Source organism: Rhineura floridana, chromosome 15 (genome assembly GCF_030035675.1).
Source record: "Rhineura floridana isolate rRhiFlo1 chromosome 15, rRhiFlo1.hap2, whole genome shotgun sequence".
Lineage (NCBI taxonomy): Eukaryota > Metazoa > Chordata > Lepidosauria > Squamata > Rhineuridae > Rhineura > Rhineura floridana.
The window spans coordinates 15,035,446-15,055,614 of NC_084494.1; the positions used below are offsets into that span (position 1 = coordinate 15,035,446).

Consider the following 20,169-nt stretch of genomic DNA (forward strand, 5'->3'; position numbering starts at 1 on the left):
TAGTGCACAATTGCAGGGTCTTTGGAATGATACCAATCTACAGGAACAGAAGTCCAGGCACCTAGAAATTCTCCACTAGCACCCAAGAATGATGCAATTTTATCCGCGTTATGCAGATCTGGCACCTAAAAATGTGGAGTTTTAAAAACATTTTTCCAGCCTTGTTCCTCCATTACCTGTATTTTGTGTCTTTTGAGGGCTGAAGTATCCAGCCAGATGCCGCAAGACTCCTGCTGCTTCTCAGCAGGGCTTTTGGCCTTCTGTTTCATCAGCAGTTTGTCTTCTGTGTTGAGATGATGTGGTTCTTCCTGCAACTGTAAGAGAGAGAGTGGAGAAATGCATACAAAGCTATACTAGTTTCTGTGGCTGCAAACAAAGTGTCAAAAAGTCCTTTGAAGAATTGTTGTTGTTGTTATGGTTTATTTCTATCCCGCCTTTTGGCCAAAAGGCCCTCAAGGTAGCTTACAAAAAATATAGAAATACATATCAATAAAAACAGTACAATTTACAAAAATTAAATAACAAGGTAATAACATTATTAAAAAGCAACAATGACAACTTTCAATGAAAATACAGTTACAGTTAGAATTACATCTGTGCAGGAATTTCTTACATTTCCATCTTGCTAACTGCATTGATGATAAACTTTCTTTTTATATGCATGTACGCTGAATGTCCCAACGTACCTATCCCAGCGGCTTCAGGGCTATAATGGGCAAGGAAAACCCCAATACCCTTTTTATTACTGTTTGAACACTTCAGTACCACAGATCTCATCCACCTAGGATTCATCACCAATTTGCTTTCACACCTATCTCAGTGGCTGGTTGGATGCAACTTGACTGGCAATATGCAAGGAGCTCCAGACAGAGTACACAATCCTCCCCACTTTATCCTCATAACAACCCTGTGAGGTAGATTAGGCCGAGAGAGCAAGTGGCCTATGCAAACTTCATGGCTGAGTGGGGATTTGAAATCCAGGTCTCCCTGATCTATTCAGTCAATCTAATCACTCCACCACCACGACTCTGCTACCAACAAGACATCAGATATCTCAAAATTGAGTTCCAAAGAATATTCACACTTCAGAACGCTCCCCTGCAAATCTCACAAATCACTCAGCCCTCAAAACCCCTTTAAGTAAGCCCTGTACATATAGGTCTGAAGACCATGTCCTGTTGTGGCGGCAGAACGGAAATTTAATTTATTCTTCACTTCTTACAAAAAGCGTCAAAACAGCTTACAACAAATGCAATAAAATAAAATAGCCAACACAATAAAATCATACATAATACTAAAAGGATTCATCCACAAACATTTCATAACAAGGAAAATATGCTTCCCCAAACAAAAGGTGAACACCCAGAATAGGCTAGAAAATCAAACCACATCAAGATCCAAATGCCTGAGAGAATATGAATGTCTTTACCTGGTTCCTAGAAGCTGATATGGTTGGCACCAGGAGAGCCTCCCTGGGAAGTGAATTCCATAATCGGGGGGGGGGGAGAGAGACCACTGAAAAGGCCTGTTCTCTCGTTGCCAGCCTCCACACTTCCCTTAGAGAAGGATCTCTGGTGATGATTGTATAGTCTGAGTAGGTTCAGACAGGGAGCAGGCAATCCTTGAAGTACAGGGGTCCCAAGCCAAAGATGGGGAAATTTTCTCACCTCTATTGCAAAAGCTGCACCCACAGAGAATTCCCTCTTCTGCAAACAGCTAAAAAAAGAGGAAATCTGCAAGAAAACCAAGCAAGAACATCTTGTTTAAGGTGCCAGTCCCAAACAAAATTACTTGGATGTGCCCTTGAAATCAAATGGGGCTTAACTTCAGAGTCGCCATGGTTAAAACGCAACTGGTATGTGAACAAGCTACAGGAGTCTCTGCCCCTCATTCTAGCACCAGAATAGGAACCTTTGATTATTATAAATGGAGTATCAAATAAAGGAGACATCAAGTCAAAATAAAAGCATTCTCCAACATTCCAGAAACTCTTTTGTAGAAGCCACAAAGGAAGAGGATAGACAGGTAGCACAGAATTGCAGGGATGGCGTCAGGAAGGCTAAAGCTGAGAATGAGCTGAGGTTAGCAAGGGATGCAAAAATCACCAGAATACAACCCTTTTTAAAGAGGGTGGGATAAAGAAGATGCAGCCACTCTCACTCAAAACATCTGGAAGCAGGGGGCTCCAACCCTCTGCAAGCAGAACTTCTTGGGGAGGGAGGGGCAAAGAAACATCTATATTCACCCTGCACCCCTCCCTGTATTCCAGGGGTTGCCAGCATGGTGCCCATGGGAAAGAGGTCTCCTCCTGGTGCCTGCAAAACCTCTGAGCCCCCTCCCCCCACGCACATTCTCACTCCCCCTTGGCTATGAGGGAGATGCCCTCTTCTCCCTTGAAGAGTACAGAGCTTCAGGAGGAAGTTGGAAGAATGACACTCTTTCCCACTTCCTATTTCAGCTCTATGTGCTTTTCAAGGCTGAGATTGATTCTCCTAGATCTGACTTTGACCCCGATCCATTGGAAAAGCAAAGCGTGTATTGTGCATTCTCTCTTTCTGTGGGCATGGGGAGGGGAGAGAAAAGTGACCAGAACGGGTGGCCCCCACAGCAGCCACTCAAAAATCCAAATGTAACCGGGGCCTAAAGGTTGGTTATCCCTGCTATTTCAGCTGAGCCATGTAAACTTCAGCAGTGCCCCCCCCCAAATGCCTGCGCTTCCAGCCCTTCCGCTCTCTTATGGGGGGATGCAGATGATGGAACGGCCATCCCCCCCACAAGCTGCAGATCTCTCAGCTACCTCAGTTGCTGTTCATGTCTGTAGTTCCCAGTCTCGGGTTTAACTTTTAGTTGGTTTCTATGCTTCAGTTGCTGTTAGCCTCCCCCCTTTGAAGGACGGGAAAGGATTCAGCAAACGTATTCTCCGAGTGTGGATCCTTATGTAGCCAAAACTGCGCACAAAAGGGAGGTGTCAGAAGACTGAAGGGAACCCAGAGGTTTGCCGAAGTACCCCCCATCCCCAAAAAAGCATTTTAGGAAGGAAAAGCCAAAAATGGGCCCATGGAGACTGAGCATGGTCGGCACAGAATGCTTCCTGATAAAGAGCATGGCTGGCTGACCAGGAGCCCTCTATGCTGCAACATTTTGTTGTTAGTCCCACTTGTAGATTAAGAACATAAGAACATAAGAACATAAGAAGAGCCTGCTGGATCAGGCCAGTGGCCATCTAGTCCAGCATCCTGTTCTCACAGTGGCCAACCAGGTGCCTGGGGGAAGCCCGCAAGCAGGACCCGAGTGCAAGAACACTCTCCCCTCCTGAGGCTTCCGGCATCTGGTTTTCAGAAGCATGCTGTGATTAAATTATATCACTCTCTCTCTCTTTTAACCAAAGTTCCCTTCTCCCCATTTCGTCCTCACAACAACCCCAGAAGTGGGGAGGAGAGGAAAGGCTCGGAGAGAATGACTTCTCCATGTTCTTGCCCCCACTGAGAACTTCACGACCGCGTGGGGACTGGCCTCCTAAGCCTAGCCCGGCTCTCCAACCACTACACCACACTGCCTCTCTATATTAAACCATATTATAACGTAGCATCATTATTAGTATTGTTACAGCCAGTATTAGATTAACAGCTAGCTAAAGATCTCCCTCTAGCATACGGCATACTTACGCATCAGCTCAACCTTGTCGCCAGCAAAGCTGCAAAGCGATTCCCAGGATTCAACTTTCCCGCGCCTCAGGCCACACCCTTCATCCAAGTAAATGTCCAATAGCAGGGAAAGAAGCCGACTCGCCACGCCCCGGTTTTCTTCCTCCCTCCGTTCCCCTCCCTCGGCTCCCCCCACCTCTTTCTCTTTGTTCTTCTAGCTGCTCCTAGGAGCATTTTTATTTATTTTTTTTATTGCAACGATCGGCGCTACTTTGCATCCAGGGGCCGGGGCAAAAGGGGGCAGAGATCGTGGATGAAAACAGCCGTCTCTCCCCCCTACTCAAATACATATAGCCCCCCTCCACATGTTAACTTTGCAAGAAAGTCCCGTCTAATTCAAGGGGTCTTCAGGTGAAGGCAAATGTAACATGTAATAACTGGGATTACATTGCTCCCAGCTTAAAAGCAATTATTTATTTATTATTTACTAATACACGTGTGTCCCACTTTGTCCTCCAAACATGGTTCACCCCCTCCCAATGTTATCCTCACAACAACCCTGGGAGGTAGGTTAGGCAGAGAGACAGTGACTGGTCCACAGTCACTGACCTTCATGGCTGAATAGGAATTTGAACCCTTGGCTTCCAGGTCCCAGTCCAATACTCTAACCATTACACTACACTGGCTCTCTCTTATGAATGCTCCTGCTCAATAGACTGATTGAAATTAATCTAAATTACATCCATGTCCATTCGCTTCAGTGAGTCTACTCTTGAGTAGGACTAGCACTGACCCCAATGCTCTCTCTCCCCCTGATCTTGACTGATTAGCAGTAGAACCTGAAAAATAAGAAACTGGCTCTGTAATCAAAAGTAATCACATAAAAAATAAAGGCAGCAGTGCTGGTCCAATTCAACAGTTCGTATCAGGGAAATAACTGCATCAGGCCAACCCAAATATTATAAACAAGGGGTATTCACACATTACATTTAACGAGTGTACAATCTGCACACATATAGTTCAGCTGTACGCTCCTATGCTATTCACATGTAGTGTTCAACCAGTGTATAGCATGTGTGTACCCTGCAAAATAGATGTGCTGTAAAATTGACATGTGTTCAGCCTTTTACACAATGGCTTGGTCTTGTACATGTGTACAGACAGTGTGTACCTGTGGTTCAGCGTAATGTGTGAACAAGCAAGTTTTCAAGTAAACACAGCAAAGGGGGGCGAGGGGGGGAAAGGGGGGCTGAAGATGAATCCATGGAGTTTGCCTCTGGCCACAGTCTTAAGGATGGAATGTGGCAGCAGGCAGCAGACATTCCAAGAAGGCTCTGTTAGGTGCTGTGCGGGTTTTAGGTTTCACCGCCAAAGGCTACTGTGGAAAAGGAACATACAGCTTCCCTTCTTTTCTTTTGGAACAAACAGCTTCCAATTTCCTTGGATGTTTGAATACAGCCAGATCTAAGGCTGGTCCAACCCCAGAACAAATAAAAGTGATTTTAAGAATGTGTTTGTGTTAATGCATGTGCACTCCAATTACAGCCAGTCATTTTAATTATGGTTTTGTCTTGTTTTTAAATGTGTTCTCTTGTTTCGGAAGAGGGCAGTACATATACTTTTATATATATATATATATATATATACATATATACACATACATATATATATATATACATACATACATACATACATATATATATATATATATACATACATATATATATATATATATATATATATATATATATACATATACATACATACATATATATATATATATATATATACATATACATACATATATATATATATATATATATATACATATACATACATATATATATATACACACACACACACACACACACACACACACAAAGCACAGCTATGAGGACTCGCATAGCTCCATCATATGCAAATCTCTTTATGGGTAAACTAGAACAGGAGATCCTCAAAAAGGCCATCAACCACTTATATGGTGGCGATACACTGATGACATCTTTATGGTCTGGACAAATGGTAAAGAGAGTTTAGAACAATTTAAAAATTACATCAACTCTTTCCATCCATCTATTAAGTTTATATTTAATAGTACAAATGACAATCCACACATCCCTTTTCTGGATGTCCTTCTCACCACTGAAAACAACAAAATAGCCACTGATCTCTACAGCAAACCCAATGATGCCCACACCTATTTAAACTGGAAATCCTGCCATCCTAAGCATATAAAGAAAAACATTGTGTGTAGCTTAGCTCTGAGAATCAAACTTATTTGCAACACTGAAGATATATACCAGAGAAGGATCAGTGAACTTAAAGAACACCTTCTTTTAAGAGGATATCCTCCACATATTAGCGATTGCAACATCCACCAAGCCTCCATTCTGTCCAGAGAAAACCTCTTCCATCATACTGAGGTGTCAAAGAGCAGAGAGCAATGGATTCCATTTGTGGTATATTTCCAACCAGTATCTCCTAACTATCACTGAGCAAACTCTGAACATCTTGCTAGAGCCATCAGCAGGCCTCCTGTTGTAGCATTTCACCAGCCTCCAAATTTGCGCAGACTGTTGGTGAGAGCTGTGCTTAAGCCACCTATCACCAATCCTGGGTCTCATCCTTGCCACTCCAAATGCTATATCACCTCTGTGTACCTCAGGGAGACAGCTACTTTTACAAACACTAGGATAGGCAGGACCTATTCCATCAAACAGAACATCACCTGCAGGTCCTGCAATATAATTTATGTCATCGAATGCAAAAGACCAGGATGTCATATCCAATACGTAGGAAAAACCACAACTGACCTAAGCACACGCTTTAGAAACCACAAATCAGCAATCTTAACAAAAAAAGCAGAGCAACCAGTTGCAAAACATTTCAACATGGATGGTCACAGCCGGTTAGACTTTTCTATAACAGCGATAGAGATGCCAACAGATCCAGCAGCATTGACTAAAAAGGAGAACTTTTGGATTCACTCTCTGGACCAGCCTTTCCCAACCAGTGTGCCTCCAGATGTTGTTGGACCATAACTCCCATCTTTCCTGGCCATTGGCAATGCTGGCTGAGGCTGATGGGAGTTGTGGTTCAACAACATCTGGAGGCACACTGGTTGGAAAAGGCTGCTCTGGACACATTGGCACCACATGGCCTGAACCTAGAGGACAGTACCACCACTACTTAGCTTCTCCAAGTGAAGCCCCTCTGAGCATTCCATCCTCAAAGCTCTATAACTGCCACCTTGGTAACAGCATTTGTATGTTAGCAGCTGATGAAGTCGGAAGCTGAAACGTTTTGTTAATACAATAAAAACCTCTGTTTGGTTAATCACAATTACTTTCATATATATATATATGTTGTTGTTATGTGATTACGACTTATGGTGACCCTATGAATCAGTGACCTCCAAGAGCATCTGTAATGAACCACCCTGTTCAGATCTTGCACGTTCAGGTCTGTGGCTTCCTTTATGGGATCAATCCATCTCTTGTTTGGTCTTCCTCTTTTTCTACTCCCTTCTGTTTTTCCCAACATTATTGTCTTCTCTAGTGAATCATGTCTTCTCATGATGTGTCCAAAGTGTATGTGTGTGTGTGTATATATATATATATATATATATAAACCCTACATATCTACTCAGAAGTTAGTCTAACTGAATTCCATGGGCCTTACTCTCAAGTAAGTGGGGTTAGGACTGAAGCCTAAGTCCCAACTGAGCTTACTTCCAGGATATCGAGCAGGATTGCAGCCATTTACTTAGGACTCAGTCCCTTGAACTCAGTTGGACTTGCTTCTGAGTAAGCATGCATAGAATTGCACTGTCATTGATCTCCATGTTTGATTGGGTTTCCAAAGCTGTAGAGAAAACAGAATTTTAAATTTCCTCTACATTCTGTGTGTGTGGCCATATTAGGAAAGAGAGCAAAAAAGAAAACTGCCAATGTTACAATGCCTTTATGCAAATCTTTGGTACAACCACCCTTGGAATAATCAGGGCCGAATTATCCATTAGGCTTAGTAGGCTGAAGCCTAGGGGCCTGGAGCTCTTGGGGACCCATGTGCCATCCCCCCACTTCACTTACCTTTTTCTCTGCTGTTTTTTGCAGTTTGCCATCAATCAATATGGCGGCTGACGTTTCCCTAAGGGGCTGAAGCCTCTGCCACCATCTTGGTTGATGGCACGCATGCGTGCTACATGCACACACTGCTGCCATCAACCAAGACGGCGGCAGGGGCTTCAGCCCCTTAGGGATACCTCGGCCGCCATCTTGATTGATGGCAAACCTGCATGTGCAGTGCGCGCAGCCGCAAAAAAATTGCCTAAGGGGAGAAGGGGGGCCCAAACACCAATCAGCCTAGGGGCCCTCCTCAGCTTAATCCGGCCCTGGGAATAGTGTGTCTTGTTCCAGTCATCACATCTCAAAAAGGATATTGTGGAGTTGGGAAAGGTGCAGTAAAGGGCAACCAAAATGATCAAGGGGTTGGAGCAAAGGGTCCAACATTTTCACATATGCACCATACGTTTAAAGCACATGACTTCCCCCAAAGAATCCTGGGAAGTGTAGTTTACCACTTGCAGAGCTACAATTCCCAGCCAGCATCCTTAACAAACTACAATTCCCAAGATTCCTTGGTGGAAGTCATGTGCCTTCAATGAATGGTGTGGATCAGTTCGGAAAAAATGAGTCTCCTTACCAAGATAGAATTATGCATGTAAAATTATGCATAATCTGGAGAAAGCAGATACATAGACATTTTTCTTCCTCTCTCATAATGCTAGAACATGTATCCCTCCATTAAAGCTAGATTCAGACCAGAGGAAAGCAAATGCTTCTTCACACATCAGCTCACAAAAGTGTAAAATTCACTCTCACAAGAGGTAGTGATGGCCACGAATTCAGACGGCTTTAAAAGGGGATTAAAATGTAAATGGACTGCCTTCAAGTCGATTCCGACTTATGGCGACCCTATGACTAAGGTTTTCATGAGGCTGAGAGGCAGCGACTGGCTCAAGGTCACCCAGTGAGCTTCATGGCTGTGTGGGGATTTGAACCCTGGTCTCCCAGGTCGTAGTCCAACACCTTAACCACTACATCACACTGGCTCTCTAAAAGGGGATTCGTGTGGTATAATCATTTGAGTGTGGGACTGGGGACCTGGGAGACCAGGGTTCAAATCCCCACTTGGCCATGAAGCTCACTGGGTGACCTTGGGCCAGTCACTGTCTCTCAGCCTGGCCTACCTTGCAGGATTGTTGTAAGAATAAAATGAGGAGTGAGAGAACCATATACACCACCTTGAGCTCCTTGGAGGAAAAGGTGGCGTATAAATGTAATAAATAAATAAATTCATGGAGGATAAGACTGTCAATGGCTACTAGTCACAATGGCTATATGAGAGGCCGGGCATGCTTCTGAATCCCAGTTGCTGGGGATATGAGCGGGGAGAGTGCTGTTCTGCTCATGTCCTGCTTGCTGGCTTCTCATAGACATCTGCTTGGCCACTGTGAGAAACAGGATGGAGTCGATGGGCCTTTGGTCTGATCCAGCAGGCAGGCTCTTCTGTCGTTCCTAGAACTAAGTGGACAGTGTTATTTGCCAAAGCTGCTGGAGGAGTCTTAGCGATAAATTGGGTGAAATAATTAGTCATCTCTTGAGCTGGAGGCCAACTGACGTCATGGTATCGGTATGTTACTGAGGTCTAACTACTGTGTATATTTGCTATTTTCCACTGGAAGGACTTCTAGTGACCTTTAGGTAATGCAGATTAACTGGCTTTGAACAGAGCAACAGAAGCAGCTTCAAAGACTTCTCGATTTGCTCTTCCCTTGCCTCTGGCAGGTTACTGAGGATGCCAGACAACACCCCCCCCAAAAAAAAAAATCCTGGAGCCTGCACTGTCCACAATCCAACCGAGCTAATGAGTTGACTGTCACTCCTTGGTAACCAGTTCTGACCTCTATCCTTCTGCTGTTGCGGGTAGGAACATAAGCTTGCGGGCCAGGGCCAGTTCACCACCGCAGCTCTGTGCTGACTAGAAGTGTCTCTCCGGGGTTTCAAGCAAGGTACATTCCCAGCCCTACCTACCCAAAATTGAACCTGGGACCTTCTGCGTGCAAAGTGGATGCCCTACCACTGAGCTGCAGCTGTAGCTGCCTATTAGGGCCGTAGGGGTAGCTCTAATTTGTGTTGAAATGAAGAATTGGGCACCACGGATGAGCAGCGCATGGACAGCCAGAGTGGGCAGAGCTGTCTTGGCCTGTCTGTGCGGCATCCAGCCCAGACAGAGTCAAGAGACTACGTGGGCTTCATTTTATTGGTTCTTTAAACACGGCACACAATCTACCATCGCGGCACAGCTGGATCTTTGCACAGTGGGTGAATGGAGGGTGATGGACTCCGCAGCAGTGTGCACTGATCAAGCCTGCTCAAAAAGCAAGGAGCCTAGATGGGTCTCTCCGTCTATCAGGGCTCCTATGCAGGGAAACTCTCTTCTGAGTCAGCAGGCTGAGAGAACGGCGGTATTGTTCGACTTTGGAGCTTTCCTCCCTGCCCCCCAACTTCCCTTTCAGTGGTCAGAACAGGAATATCTCTTCTGCACGTTAACACAGCGCCTTCCGGATGTTGTGAGACTACAACTCCCATCAGCCCCAGCAAGCATGGTCAGGGATGATGAGAGCTGTAGCTCAGCAACATCCAGAGGGCCGCAGATCACCCAGCCCTAAATTAAAACTTTATAAGGCGGGAGGGAACCTTTTCAACCTGAGGGCTGCATTTCTTCTGAGGGCCGCATGCCAGTACTGGGCGGGGCCAGTGGCAAAAGTAGGCTAGTTTCTACTACATTCATTCATTGGCGATCACTCGTGGCCAAGTAAGATTGTCTTCCAGGGTAAGGTCTTTAACAGTGGGTCCGTAAGTGACTGTGGAGGCCAATTCTGGATCCACACAGCCTCCCACAGTGAGGACATAGGTTTCCAGATGGAAGATGGTCACAATGAGGATTTGCTTGATGTGCCTTCCACTTAGCTCGTTTGTCCCGTTCGCCCTGTACTCGTGCTTCTTCAAAGTCCATAGCAGCTTTGATAATGGCTGACCTCCAATTGGGACGCTCATGGCCCAAGGCTTCCCAGTTCTCGATGCTCATGTTACATTTGTTTAGATTAGCTTTGAGAACATCTTGAAACCTCTTTTGCTGTCCACCGATATTCCGTTTTCCATCCTTAAGTTGGGAGTAAAGTAGCTGCTTTGGAAGACGGTGATCAGGCATTCGAACAACATGGCCGGTCCAGCAAAGTTGATGTTGGAGGATCATTGTTCCAACACTGGTGGTCTTTGCTTCTTCCAATACGCTAACATTAGTTCGCCTATCTTCCCAAGTAATTTGCAGAATTTTCCGGAGGCAGCGTTGGTGGAATCTTTCAAGAAGTTGGGAGTGGCATTTATCGATGGTCCATGTTTCACAGGCATACAGTAAGGTCGGTAGTACAATGACTTTGTAAATAAGCATTTTGGTCTCCCTGCGAATATCCTGATCCTCGAACACTCTACGCTTCATTCGGGAGAATGCGGCACTCACAGAGCTCAGACAATGCTGAATTTCACCATCAATGTCAGCTTTTACAGAGAGATGGCTGCCAAGACAAGAAAAGTGATAGACATTCCCCAGCGTCACACCATTAAGCTGGATTGATGGTGCTACAGAGGGATTGGTTTGCACTTGCTGATGAAGCACTTTGGGTTTTTTGATGAAAATCGAGAGGCCAAGCTTTTCATATGCTTCTGTAAAGACATTTAGGATAGTTTGAAGATCTTCCTCTGAATGTGCGGAGACTACATTATCATCGGCATATTGAAGTTCTACGGCAGAGGTTGTAATTACCTTACTTTTTGCTTTCAGCCTACTAAGATTAAAAAGCTTTCCAGCTGTTCAATATGCGATTTCCACGCTAGTGGGAATTTTCCCTCAATAAGGTGTAGAATCATGGCGATGAAAATAGCAAATAAGGTCGGAGCAATGACACATCCCTGTTTGATGCCTGATCCCACTTTGAATTGATCACTTTGAGAGCCATTGTTATCCAAAATTGTCACCGTCATGTTATCATGGAGGAGTCGCAAAATATTCACAAATTTATCAGGGCATCCAATTTTCAAAAGGATGGTCCAGAGAGCAGTTCAATTTACAGTATCAAAGTATACAGAGGTTGGTTTTGCTCCCTGCATTTTTCTTGAAGCTGTCGTGCAGTGAAAATCATGTCCACTGTCCCCCTGGAAGGGCGGAAACAATTTTGAGATTCAGGGAGGATGTCTTCTGAGATAGGTAGGCGATTTGCGAGGATCCTTGCAAGGATTTTACCTGCGGTAGCTAGAAGAGAGATGCCTCAGTAGTTCCCACAATCTGTTCTATCATCCTTCTTGAAAAGAGTGATAATTATGGCATCCCTAAAGTCTTCTGGGATCTCCTCCCTCATCCAGATTTTTTCAATGAGCTTATGAAGTTGTTGTGTAAATTCAGGCCCACCTTCTTTAAAGACTTCAGCAGGAATCCCATCAGGTCCACTAGCTTTGTTATTCTTCATTTGATTAATGGCTTTACTGACTTCATCCAAATTAGGGGATACTGCAAGCTCATCTCTAATTTGTTGTTGTGGGATTTGCGAGAAGACCTCATCAGCCACAATAGAGTTACGATTAAGGAGGTCATGGTAATGCTCTTTCCAATGCAGTGCAATAGACTCTTTGTTCTTTAGAAGTTTGGTACCATCTGTTGAACGTAAGGGATTTGTACCATAATTTGTTGGTCCGTAGATGGCCTTTGTGGCATTAAGAAAGCCCTGTGCATCATGAGCATCTGCAAAAAGCTGGATTTCTTGAGCTTTCTTTATCCACCAGGCGTTCTTAAGTTCTCTAGTTCTTCTTTGGACCTCAGCCTTTGCACTGGCATAGATTTTTTTCTTAGCAGCACAGTTAATGTCTTTTTGCCATATCTGGAAGGCTTTCCTTCTCTTGTCAATGATATGTCCAACCTCACTATCATTCTCATCAAACCAGTCCTGATGTTTCTTAGTTTGGTATCCGACAGTTTGTTCACATGCTGCAATAATGGAAGTCTTCAGTTTAATCCAGTGTTCCTCAATATTTTCAAGGAGTTCCGTCAGTAGATGTTTCTTGAGTGTTGTTTGAAAGCAAGCTCGTTTAATAGGATCTTGAAGGGCGTGGATGTTCATTTTACACCTTGGTTTTCTTCCTTGGAGCCTACATTGAGGAACAATATTAATGGCCATAGTTGATTGAATTAATTGGTGATCTGTCCAGCAGTCATTGCCACTCGTCATGGCCCTGGTAAGGAGTACATCACGACGATCTCTGGCACGGACAATTACATAATCCAGGAGGTGCCCGTGCTTCGACCGAGGGTACTTCCATGGTGTTTTAAATTTTTCTTTCTGGCGAAAAAGTGTGTTTGTAATAACAAGATTATGCTCTGCACATTTAGTCAGAAGTAGAATGCCATTCAGGTTGCTATTGCCAACTCCTTATTTCCCAATGGTTTCTGGCCATAAATCAAAATCAAAATCAAGCCCAACTCTTGCATTGAAATCGCCCAGGAGGGTAATTTTATCCTCCTTAGGTATCTCTAATAAGATGGTGTCCAGCTGGGTATAAAAATTTTCCTTGATGTCTTCATCAGCATCTAATGTTGGTGCATAAGCACTTAGAATAGTTGCCTGCTGGTTTCTGGCAAGTTTTAATCAGAGAGTTGAGAGTCGTTCATTAATGCCAGTAGGAACTTCTGACAACAGCTTCACAAGATCATTTTTAATAGCAAAGCCTACTCCATGTATTCGTCATTTTTGTTCAGGCAGTCCTCTCCAGAAGAAAGTGTAACCTCCTTTTTCTTCCTTCAGTTGTCCCTCTCCTGCTCTTCGAGTTTCTTGGAGTGCTGCTATGTCAATATTAAAACGTCTCAACTCCCTCACGATGGCAGTCCTGCGTCCAGAACGTTCACTATCTGTATTGTCCAGCAATGTCTGTATATTCCATGTTCCAAAGTTCATTTGTCTTTTGCGACCACTAAGTGGTGACCCCACTGGATGCAGTGATCCAGTCAGGAAGAGAGATGACGCAGACAATGTTTAGGGCACCTTTTCTAGCCCCCTCCCCACACGGGGTGAGCAGAGTGGATCCTGAATAGCACTGCTCAGTCGTGGATACAGCTGCTGAGTTACTCAACTGCCTCGGTCCTTGAGCCAGGACGACTGAGTCTGTATCCACCACCCATGTGCCGGTCCATGACTAGGGGCTTCCGGATTTCACAGTCCTGCCACCGTTGCCATTCGCCGATTGCCAAGGGACTTTTGTTTTGTTTTGTTTTGGTTGGAAGACGCCTGTGCGTGAATTTGTTTTACGTGGGGAGATCAGTGCACAACGATCAACACACAATCTTGACAGAAAAAGGCTCTGATCCAATGGCATGGATACCATGATGACTGGAAGTCTTTTATCTGCTGCAGCCTTCATCTGCCTTCACAGCCATTGTAATATACACATTGTTATCCTCCGCCTGTTCTGCTGTTGAAGACTTTCTTGGATCGTTCCTTGTCTGGTTCCTCTCCCTTGACCTTACCGCCATGGGTGACCCTGCTGGGAGTACATGACTCCCGACAGCATCGCTCACAGGGTTCATTTGAACATGCAAGCCCACTCACCACTGCAAGGTGATGATCCAGCGAGGGGAGTTTCTACTACACACACTCACACAAACCTCTTCACCCAGAGGCATGATCAGAGTTCAACAACACATTCCAGCCAGGCAAAACTATTCAGGGTGCAAAGCAGGGTCAGTGAGGGGGGGTGGCCTGAGATGGGGTGTGGCTTGAAGAGAGTTCCAAGGGCCAAACAGAGAGACCTAGAGGTCCACGTTCGGCCCCCAGGCCTGACGCTCCCCACCCTTGTTACAAGGGGATTAGACTAATCTAGAGAGGATAAGTCTTCCAAGGGCCACTAGTCATGATGGCTACATCATGCACAGAGTTGGCGCAAGATATCGCACCGCCTGAGCTGGACAGTCGCCTTTCCCTCCTTTCCCCCTCCGACTGTTCCACTGCTGCTGCCTCCCTCTCTCCACCCCCAGCCTGCACAGTCTTCGCTGCCACCATCCCCCTGCAGAAGTGCTCCCAAAGTTTCTGGGGTCATTCACCCCTCAGTGCCACTCTCCAAGGAAGGGGTCTGATACTGCGTGTGGGGAGCAGACGCTTAGCCTGTTGCAGCAAAGAAACAGCAGATTCTAGCAGTACCTTGAAGGTAACAGATTTCACATTTACCGAATAAACTGTGAGACCCTGGACATGTCTACTCTGAAATAAATCCCCTTGACTTTAACAAGGCTTACATCCAGCTAAGTGAGTATAGGGTTACACCCTAAATAGTGTTTTAACAGGTTCTTGTAAAGTTGTTTATATTTAAGGAGCCCCAAGGTTCTTTGTTACTTTTAGACGTGGGTTTTATTTATGAGCCAATTTGCTCCCTTGTTTTTTGCAAAAGCAATTTGGGGACCTTTCTGCATCGACAGGCTGTAGAGCGGTGGGGTGAGGGGCTGTCAGCGATGGGATCTCACTCTGGTTTCCTGCAGTGGATTGCAGAACAGAGTCAGGGTACAATTGTTTATCGCGTGTGAGCAACAGGAAGGAACGTTCTTCTGTGGTATATACAATGACGCATCATCTGCTCAACCATCTGCTTGGAAGAGGACCAGCTGGGGCAAAAGCAAGGAATCCAAAAGGGCCTGAACCCTGGGGAGCTCTCTAGAGCAAGCTCCAGGCACTCAGGCAGCCTCTGCCAATTCTATATGTCAGGAATTGGGAATCTTTTCAGCCAAAGGGCCACATTCCCTTCTGGGCAGCTTGCCAAGGGCCACATGTCAGGAGCAGAGCTTGGAAAAGTTACTTTTTTGAACTACAACTCCCATCAGCCCAAGCCAGCGTTGTAGTTCAAAAAAGTAACTTTTCCAAACTCTGGTCAGGAGGGCAGAGGCAAAAGTGTGAGGACCAAGAGATATAAATTTTACCTCTACACAGTAGGCTGATCTCTACACATATTCACACCCCTCTCTGTCCTCCAACCGGGTGCAAACACTCCGAATACAAAGCAGGATCAAGTGAGGGGTGTGGCCTGGGGAAGACTTCCAAGGACCAGATTGTGAGGCCTGGAGGGCCACATTCAGCTCCTAAGCTTGAGGCTCCCCACTTTGCTATATGTCCACTTAGCATGGCTGGTGTAGGACAGACTATGTAACATATAACCCCAGACCCCCAGCCACAAATCTTAAGCAGCATGAGCCATTCCTCTGTGAGAATGACATTTTCTCTCACTTGTCAGGTTTCATCCATTGATTTGACCTGATCGATTCTCTTCTACTTCACCAATGAGAAGGTCAGTGGTGAAGTGGGTTAAGAGATGGACCAGATCTCTGTCTGCTTTGATGCCTCACCTAATCTCCCCTGGAGAGCACTCAATTTCAAAATAAAGTAGTGGGGAAGAGCCACAGCTCAGTAGTAGAGCAGTGTCCTTTCATGCAAGAGGTCCTAGGTTCAGTCCCTGCCATCTCCAGGTAGGGCTAGAAGAAAACCCTTCTTAAAACCCTGGAGAGACACTGCCTGTCAGTGCAGACAATACTGAGCTAGATGGACTGACTCAGTATAAGGCAGTCTCTGATGTTCTTTGGGGCTTGTAGCTCCTACTGACTGACGTGGCCAATTGGGTTCTGGAATATACACAATCCTGAGAGTAAACTTCAGGCTGCTATAATCACACGCAAGTTATACAAACAATTATTTCTGAGAAGAGGAACTTTTACTGGGTGACAGTCCAAGGCAAGTCCTGACCTCCATACCAAACCAAACCATCCCCTGCACATAGCATTTGCATGAGTTAAAAACCAGCAAGTCTGGATTTTGGAAGGGAGGGCTAGAGTTTGCAAGCAGTGCACGTATTTTGGGTAAATAAAAAGTCTCAGGTACAGAACTTTCCACTTCAAGGAATCTCAAACAGAGATGAACAAATTGTTTCATGTCTCTGTTTCCATTTTTCCCAGTCTTAAATTCAATCTTAAATGTTTCCTCACCATTTGCAATTGGTTTTTTTTTTCAAAAATCCTCATAAAAAATTATCAGTATTTTAGTATGAACTTCTCCTAATGCACACATTTTTGCAAGCAACTATTCCTAATATAATACATTTTTGTATGTTATTTTCATTAATATATGCATTTCTGTTTTTGTAAACATTGGTTGGTTGGAGAACTGCATCACAGAATTCAGAGAGGTGCAAATTTTGAAGGATAGTTATTTTTCAGTTTGCACATTGGTTCAAGAAGTACAAATTAGTTTCTCGTGAAAATGCCATGCTAGGCTTCTTCTGGAAAGAAGGTAGGCATATAAATGTAATAATAACTAAAACTAAATAAAAATGCAAACAGAATAAAATTTCTCCCCCATCCCTACTCTCAAGTAGTACAGCTAGGAAAATCCTCTCTCCAAGCGCTTCTGGAAAGCCACGGTCAGTTCAGATATAGAATCACAGAACGGGAGGAGGCATTGCCACTGATCTAGGACAGAGGTTCCCAAGTTGTGGTTTGCAGACCACCAGTGGTCTGCAAGCTTCATTCAGGTGGTCTGCAGCGTGTCTGTGGATTTGTGGTCAAAGATAGGAGACGGCACATCCATCACAATAAATATTATTTATACTTATTTTAATTGTGGGAGTTTCTTGTTGCTTCATTTATTTCGTATATTATTTATTTATTTTATTTATTATTTGATTTATATCCTGCCCTTCCTCCCAGCAGGAGCCCAGGGCGGCAAACACAAATGCTAAAAACACTTTAAAACATCATAAAAAGATCTCAAAATACATTAAAACAAAACAACGTTAAAAACATTTTTTTAAAAAAGCTTCAAAAACACCTTTAAAAAAAAGGGTTAAAAACATATTATTAAAGAAAACATATCAAAAGCAATTCTAACACAGACACAGACCGGGACAGGTCTTAACTTAAAAGGCCTGTTGAAAGAGAAAAGTCTTCAAAAGGTGCCAAAAAGATAGCAGAGATGGCGCCTGCCTAATATTTAAGGGGAGGGAATTCCACAGGGTAGGTGCCACCACACTAAAGGTCCATTTCCTATGTTGTGCAGAACGAACCTCCTGATAAGATGGTATCTGCAGGAGGCCCTCATCTGCAGAGCGCAGTGATCGGCTGGGTATATAAGGGGTAAGACCGTCTTTCAGGTATCCTGGTCCCAAGCTGTATAGGGCTTTGTACACCAAAACTAGAACCTTGAACTTGGCCCAGTAGCAAATGGGCAGCCAGTGCAAATCTTTCAGCAGCGGGGTGATATGTTGGCAATACCCTGCCCCAGTGAGCAGTCTCGCCACTGCATTTTACACCATCTGCAGCTTCTGGACCAACCTCAAGGGCAGCCCCACATAGAGCACATTACAGTAATCCAGCCTAGAGGTTACCAGTGCATGGACAGGCTATCCCAGTCCAGAAATGGCCGCAGCTGTCTTATCAGCCAAAGCTGGTAAAAGGCACTCCTAGCCACGGAGGTCACCTGGGCCTCTAGCAACAAAGATGGATCCAGGAGCACCCCAGACTACGCACCTGCCCTTTCAGAGGGAGTACGACCCCATCCAAAGCAGGCAACTGACCAATTATCCGAACTTGGGAACCACGAACCCACAGCGCCTCTGTCTTGCTAGGATTCAGACTCAGTTTATTGTCCCTCATCCAGCCCACCACCGAGTCCAGGCAGTGGTCCAGGGCTTACACGGCCTCTCCTGATTCAGATGTTACAGAGAAATAGAGCTGGGTATCATCAGCATACTGCTGACACCTCACCCCAAATCTCCTGATGACTGCTCCCAAGGGCTTCATATAGATGTTAAACAGCATGGGGGACAAGATGGTACCCTGAGGCACCCCACAGCACAACTGCCAGGGGGCCGAAACACAGTCACCCAATGCTATTCTCTGAGAGCGACCTTGGAGATAGGAGTGGAACCACTGTAAAACAGTGCCTCCAATACCCATCTCACCAAGTCGGCCCAGAAGGATACCATGGTCAATGGTATCAAAAGCCACTGAGAGATCAAGTAAGAAAAACAGGGTCACACTCCCCCTGTCCTTCTCCCGATAAAGGTCATCCATCAGGGCAACCAAGGCCAATTCAGTCCCATAACCAGGTCTGAACCCAGACTGGGATGGGTCACGATAATGTTTCATCCAAGAGTACTTGCAATTGCTGTGCCACAACCCTCTCACCTTCCCTAAAAAGGGGGTATTTGCAACCAGTCGGTAGTTGTCACAAACCAATGGGTCCAGGGTGGGCTTTTTCAGGAGTGGTCAGATCACCGCCTCTTTCAAGGCGCCTGGAACCACTCCCTCCCGTAATGATGCGTTGACCACACTCTGGATCCACTCGGTCATATTGTATTTTATTGTGCTACAGTGAGAATTCTGTGGAATTACAGTTGCTACAACAGGCAGGAAAATGATTAAGTGGTCTGCCAAGCCCCTTGGCAATTTTCAAGTGGTCCATGGGGGGGGGAGAAGTTGGGGAACCCCTGATCTAGGATACTTCCAGATAGGATCTTAATTTGCAAATGGATTCTTGAGATATTGCAAACAGGTCATTGGCAAACTAAAAAAATAAAAATCTGCATTTTCCCTAGAAAGGGTAAATCAGGGATTAAATTGGGGATAGTGGTGAAATACAAGCCATGATGCCAACATCATTTATGGACACAGCTAAAAAATTGTGTTCATGAGGAGCACCAATCCCAGAGTAAACACCAATTTCAGGACGCCCTCCTAGTCTAACCTTCTGTCCAATCCAGGAAATCCAGAGTTAGAGGATCCTCAAGAGATGGCTGTTCAGCCTCTACTCATCTCTAGCAAGGGAGAGGCCACCACCTCTCTAGGGAATAGATTCCATTGTCAAACTGATAATGATCAACACTTTTTCCCCCAAATGGTAACCTGAAATCTATCCTTCTGTAAGTTAAGGCCATGAAATCTGGTCCTGCCCTAAGGGGTAGCAGCAGATAAGATCCCAACTGCACTATACCTTCAAAGCAGTATCATATCACATTATTGTTGTTGTCGTTGTTAATCAAATAAAATAATTACATTTCTATCCCAATTATAATACAGATGCAGACTGGAATAAAGGTCTCCTAAGGCTTGTTGGATGAAGAAGGTCTTCAGCAGGTGCCAAAAAGACAACAGAGATGGTGCTCCTCATATTTAATCAAGAGTGAATCTCAAGGGTAGGTGGCACAATACTAAAGACCTGATGCATGGAACGACCGCCTGACAAGATGTACCTGGAGAAGGCTCTCACCTGCAGAGTGCCGTGATTGACTGGGTATATAAGGGGTGAGACAATCTTTCAAGTATCCAAGTCCCAAGTTGCATACGGCTTTATACATCAAAATCAGCACCTTAGCTTTGACAG

General features: G+C 44.9%; 1 protein-coding gene across 5 annotated transcripts in view; it reads right to left on the reverse strand.

Moving 5' to 3' along the window:
* AUNIP (aurora kinase A and ninein interacting protein) overlaps positions 1-20,169 on the reverse strand; it is a 53,616-nt gene that overhangs the window by 5,824 nt on the left and 27,623 nt on the right. The window contains exons 1-3 of one of the 5 annotated variants that reach the window (XM_061597307.1): positions 3,666-3,770; positions 1,668-1,733; positions 177-314 (exon numbers count right to left, since the gene is read on the reverse strand). In XM_061597307.1, the coding sequence (XP_061453291.1) occupies positions 177-269 (93 nt within the window). In that variant the 5' untranslated portion in view covers positions 270-314; positions 1,668-1,733; positions 3,666-3,770. Of the gene's footprint in view, positions 1-176; positions 315-1,429; positions 1,734-3,665; positions 3,771-20,169 lie in introns of those variants that run through there. The other 4 variants (XM_061597306.1, XM_061597304.1, XM_061597308.1 and 1 more) reach the window with 4 other exon arrangements.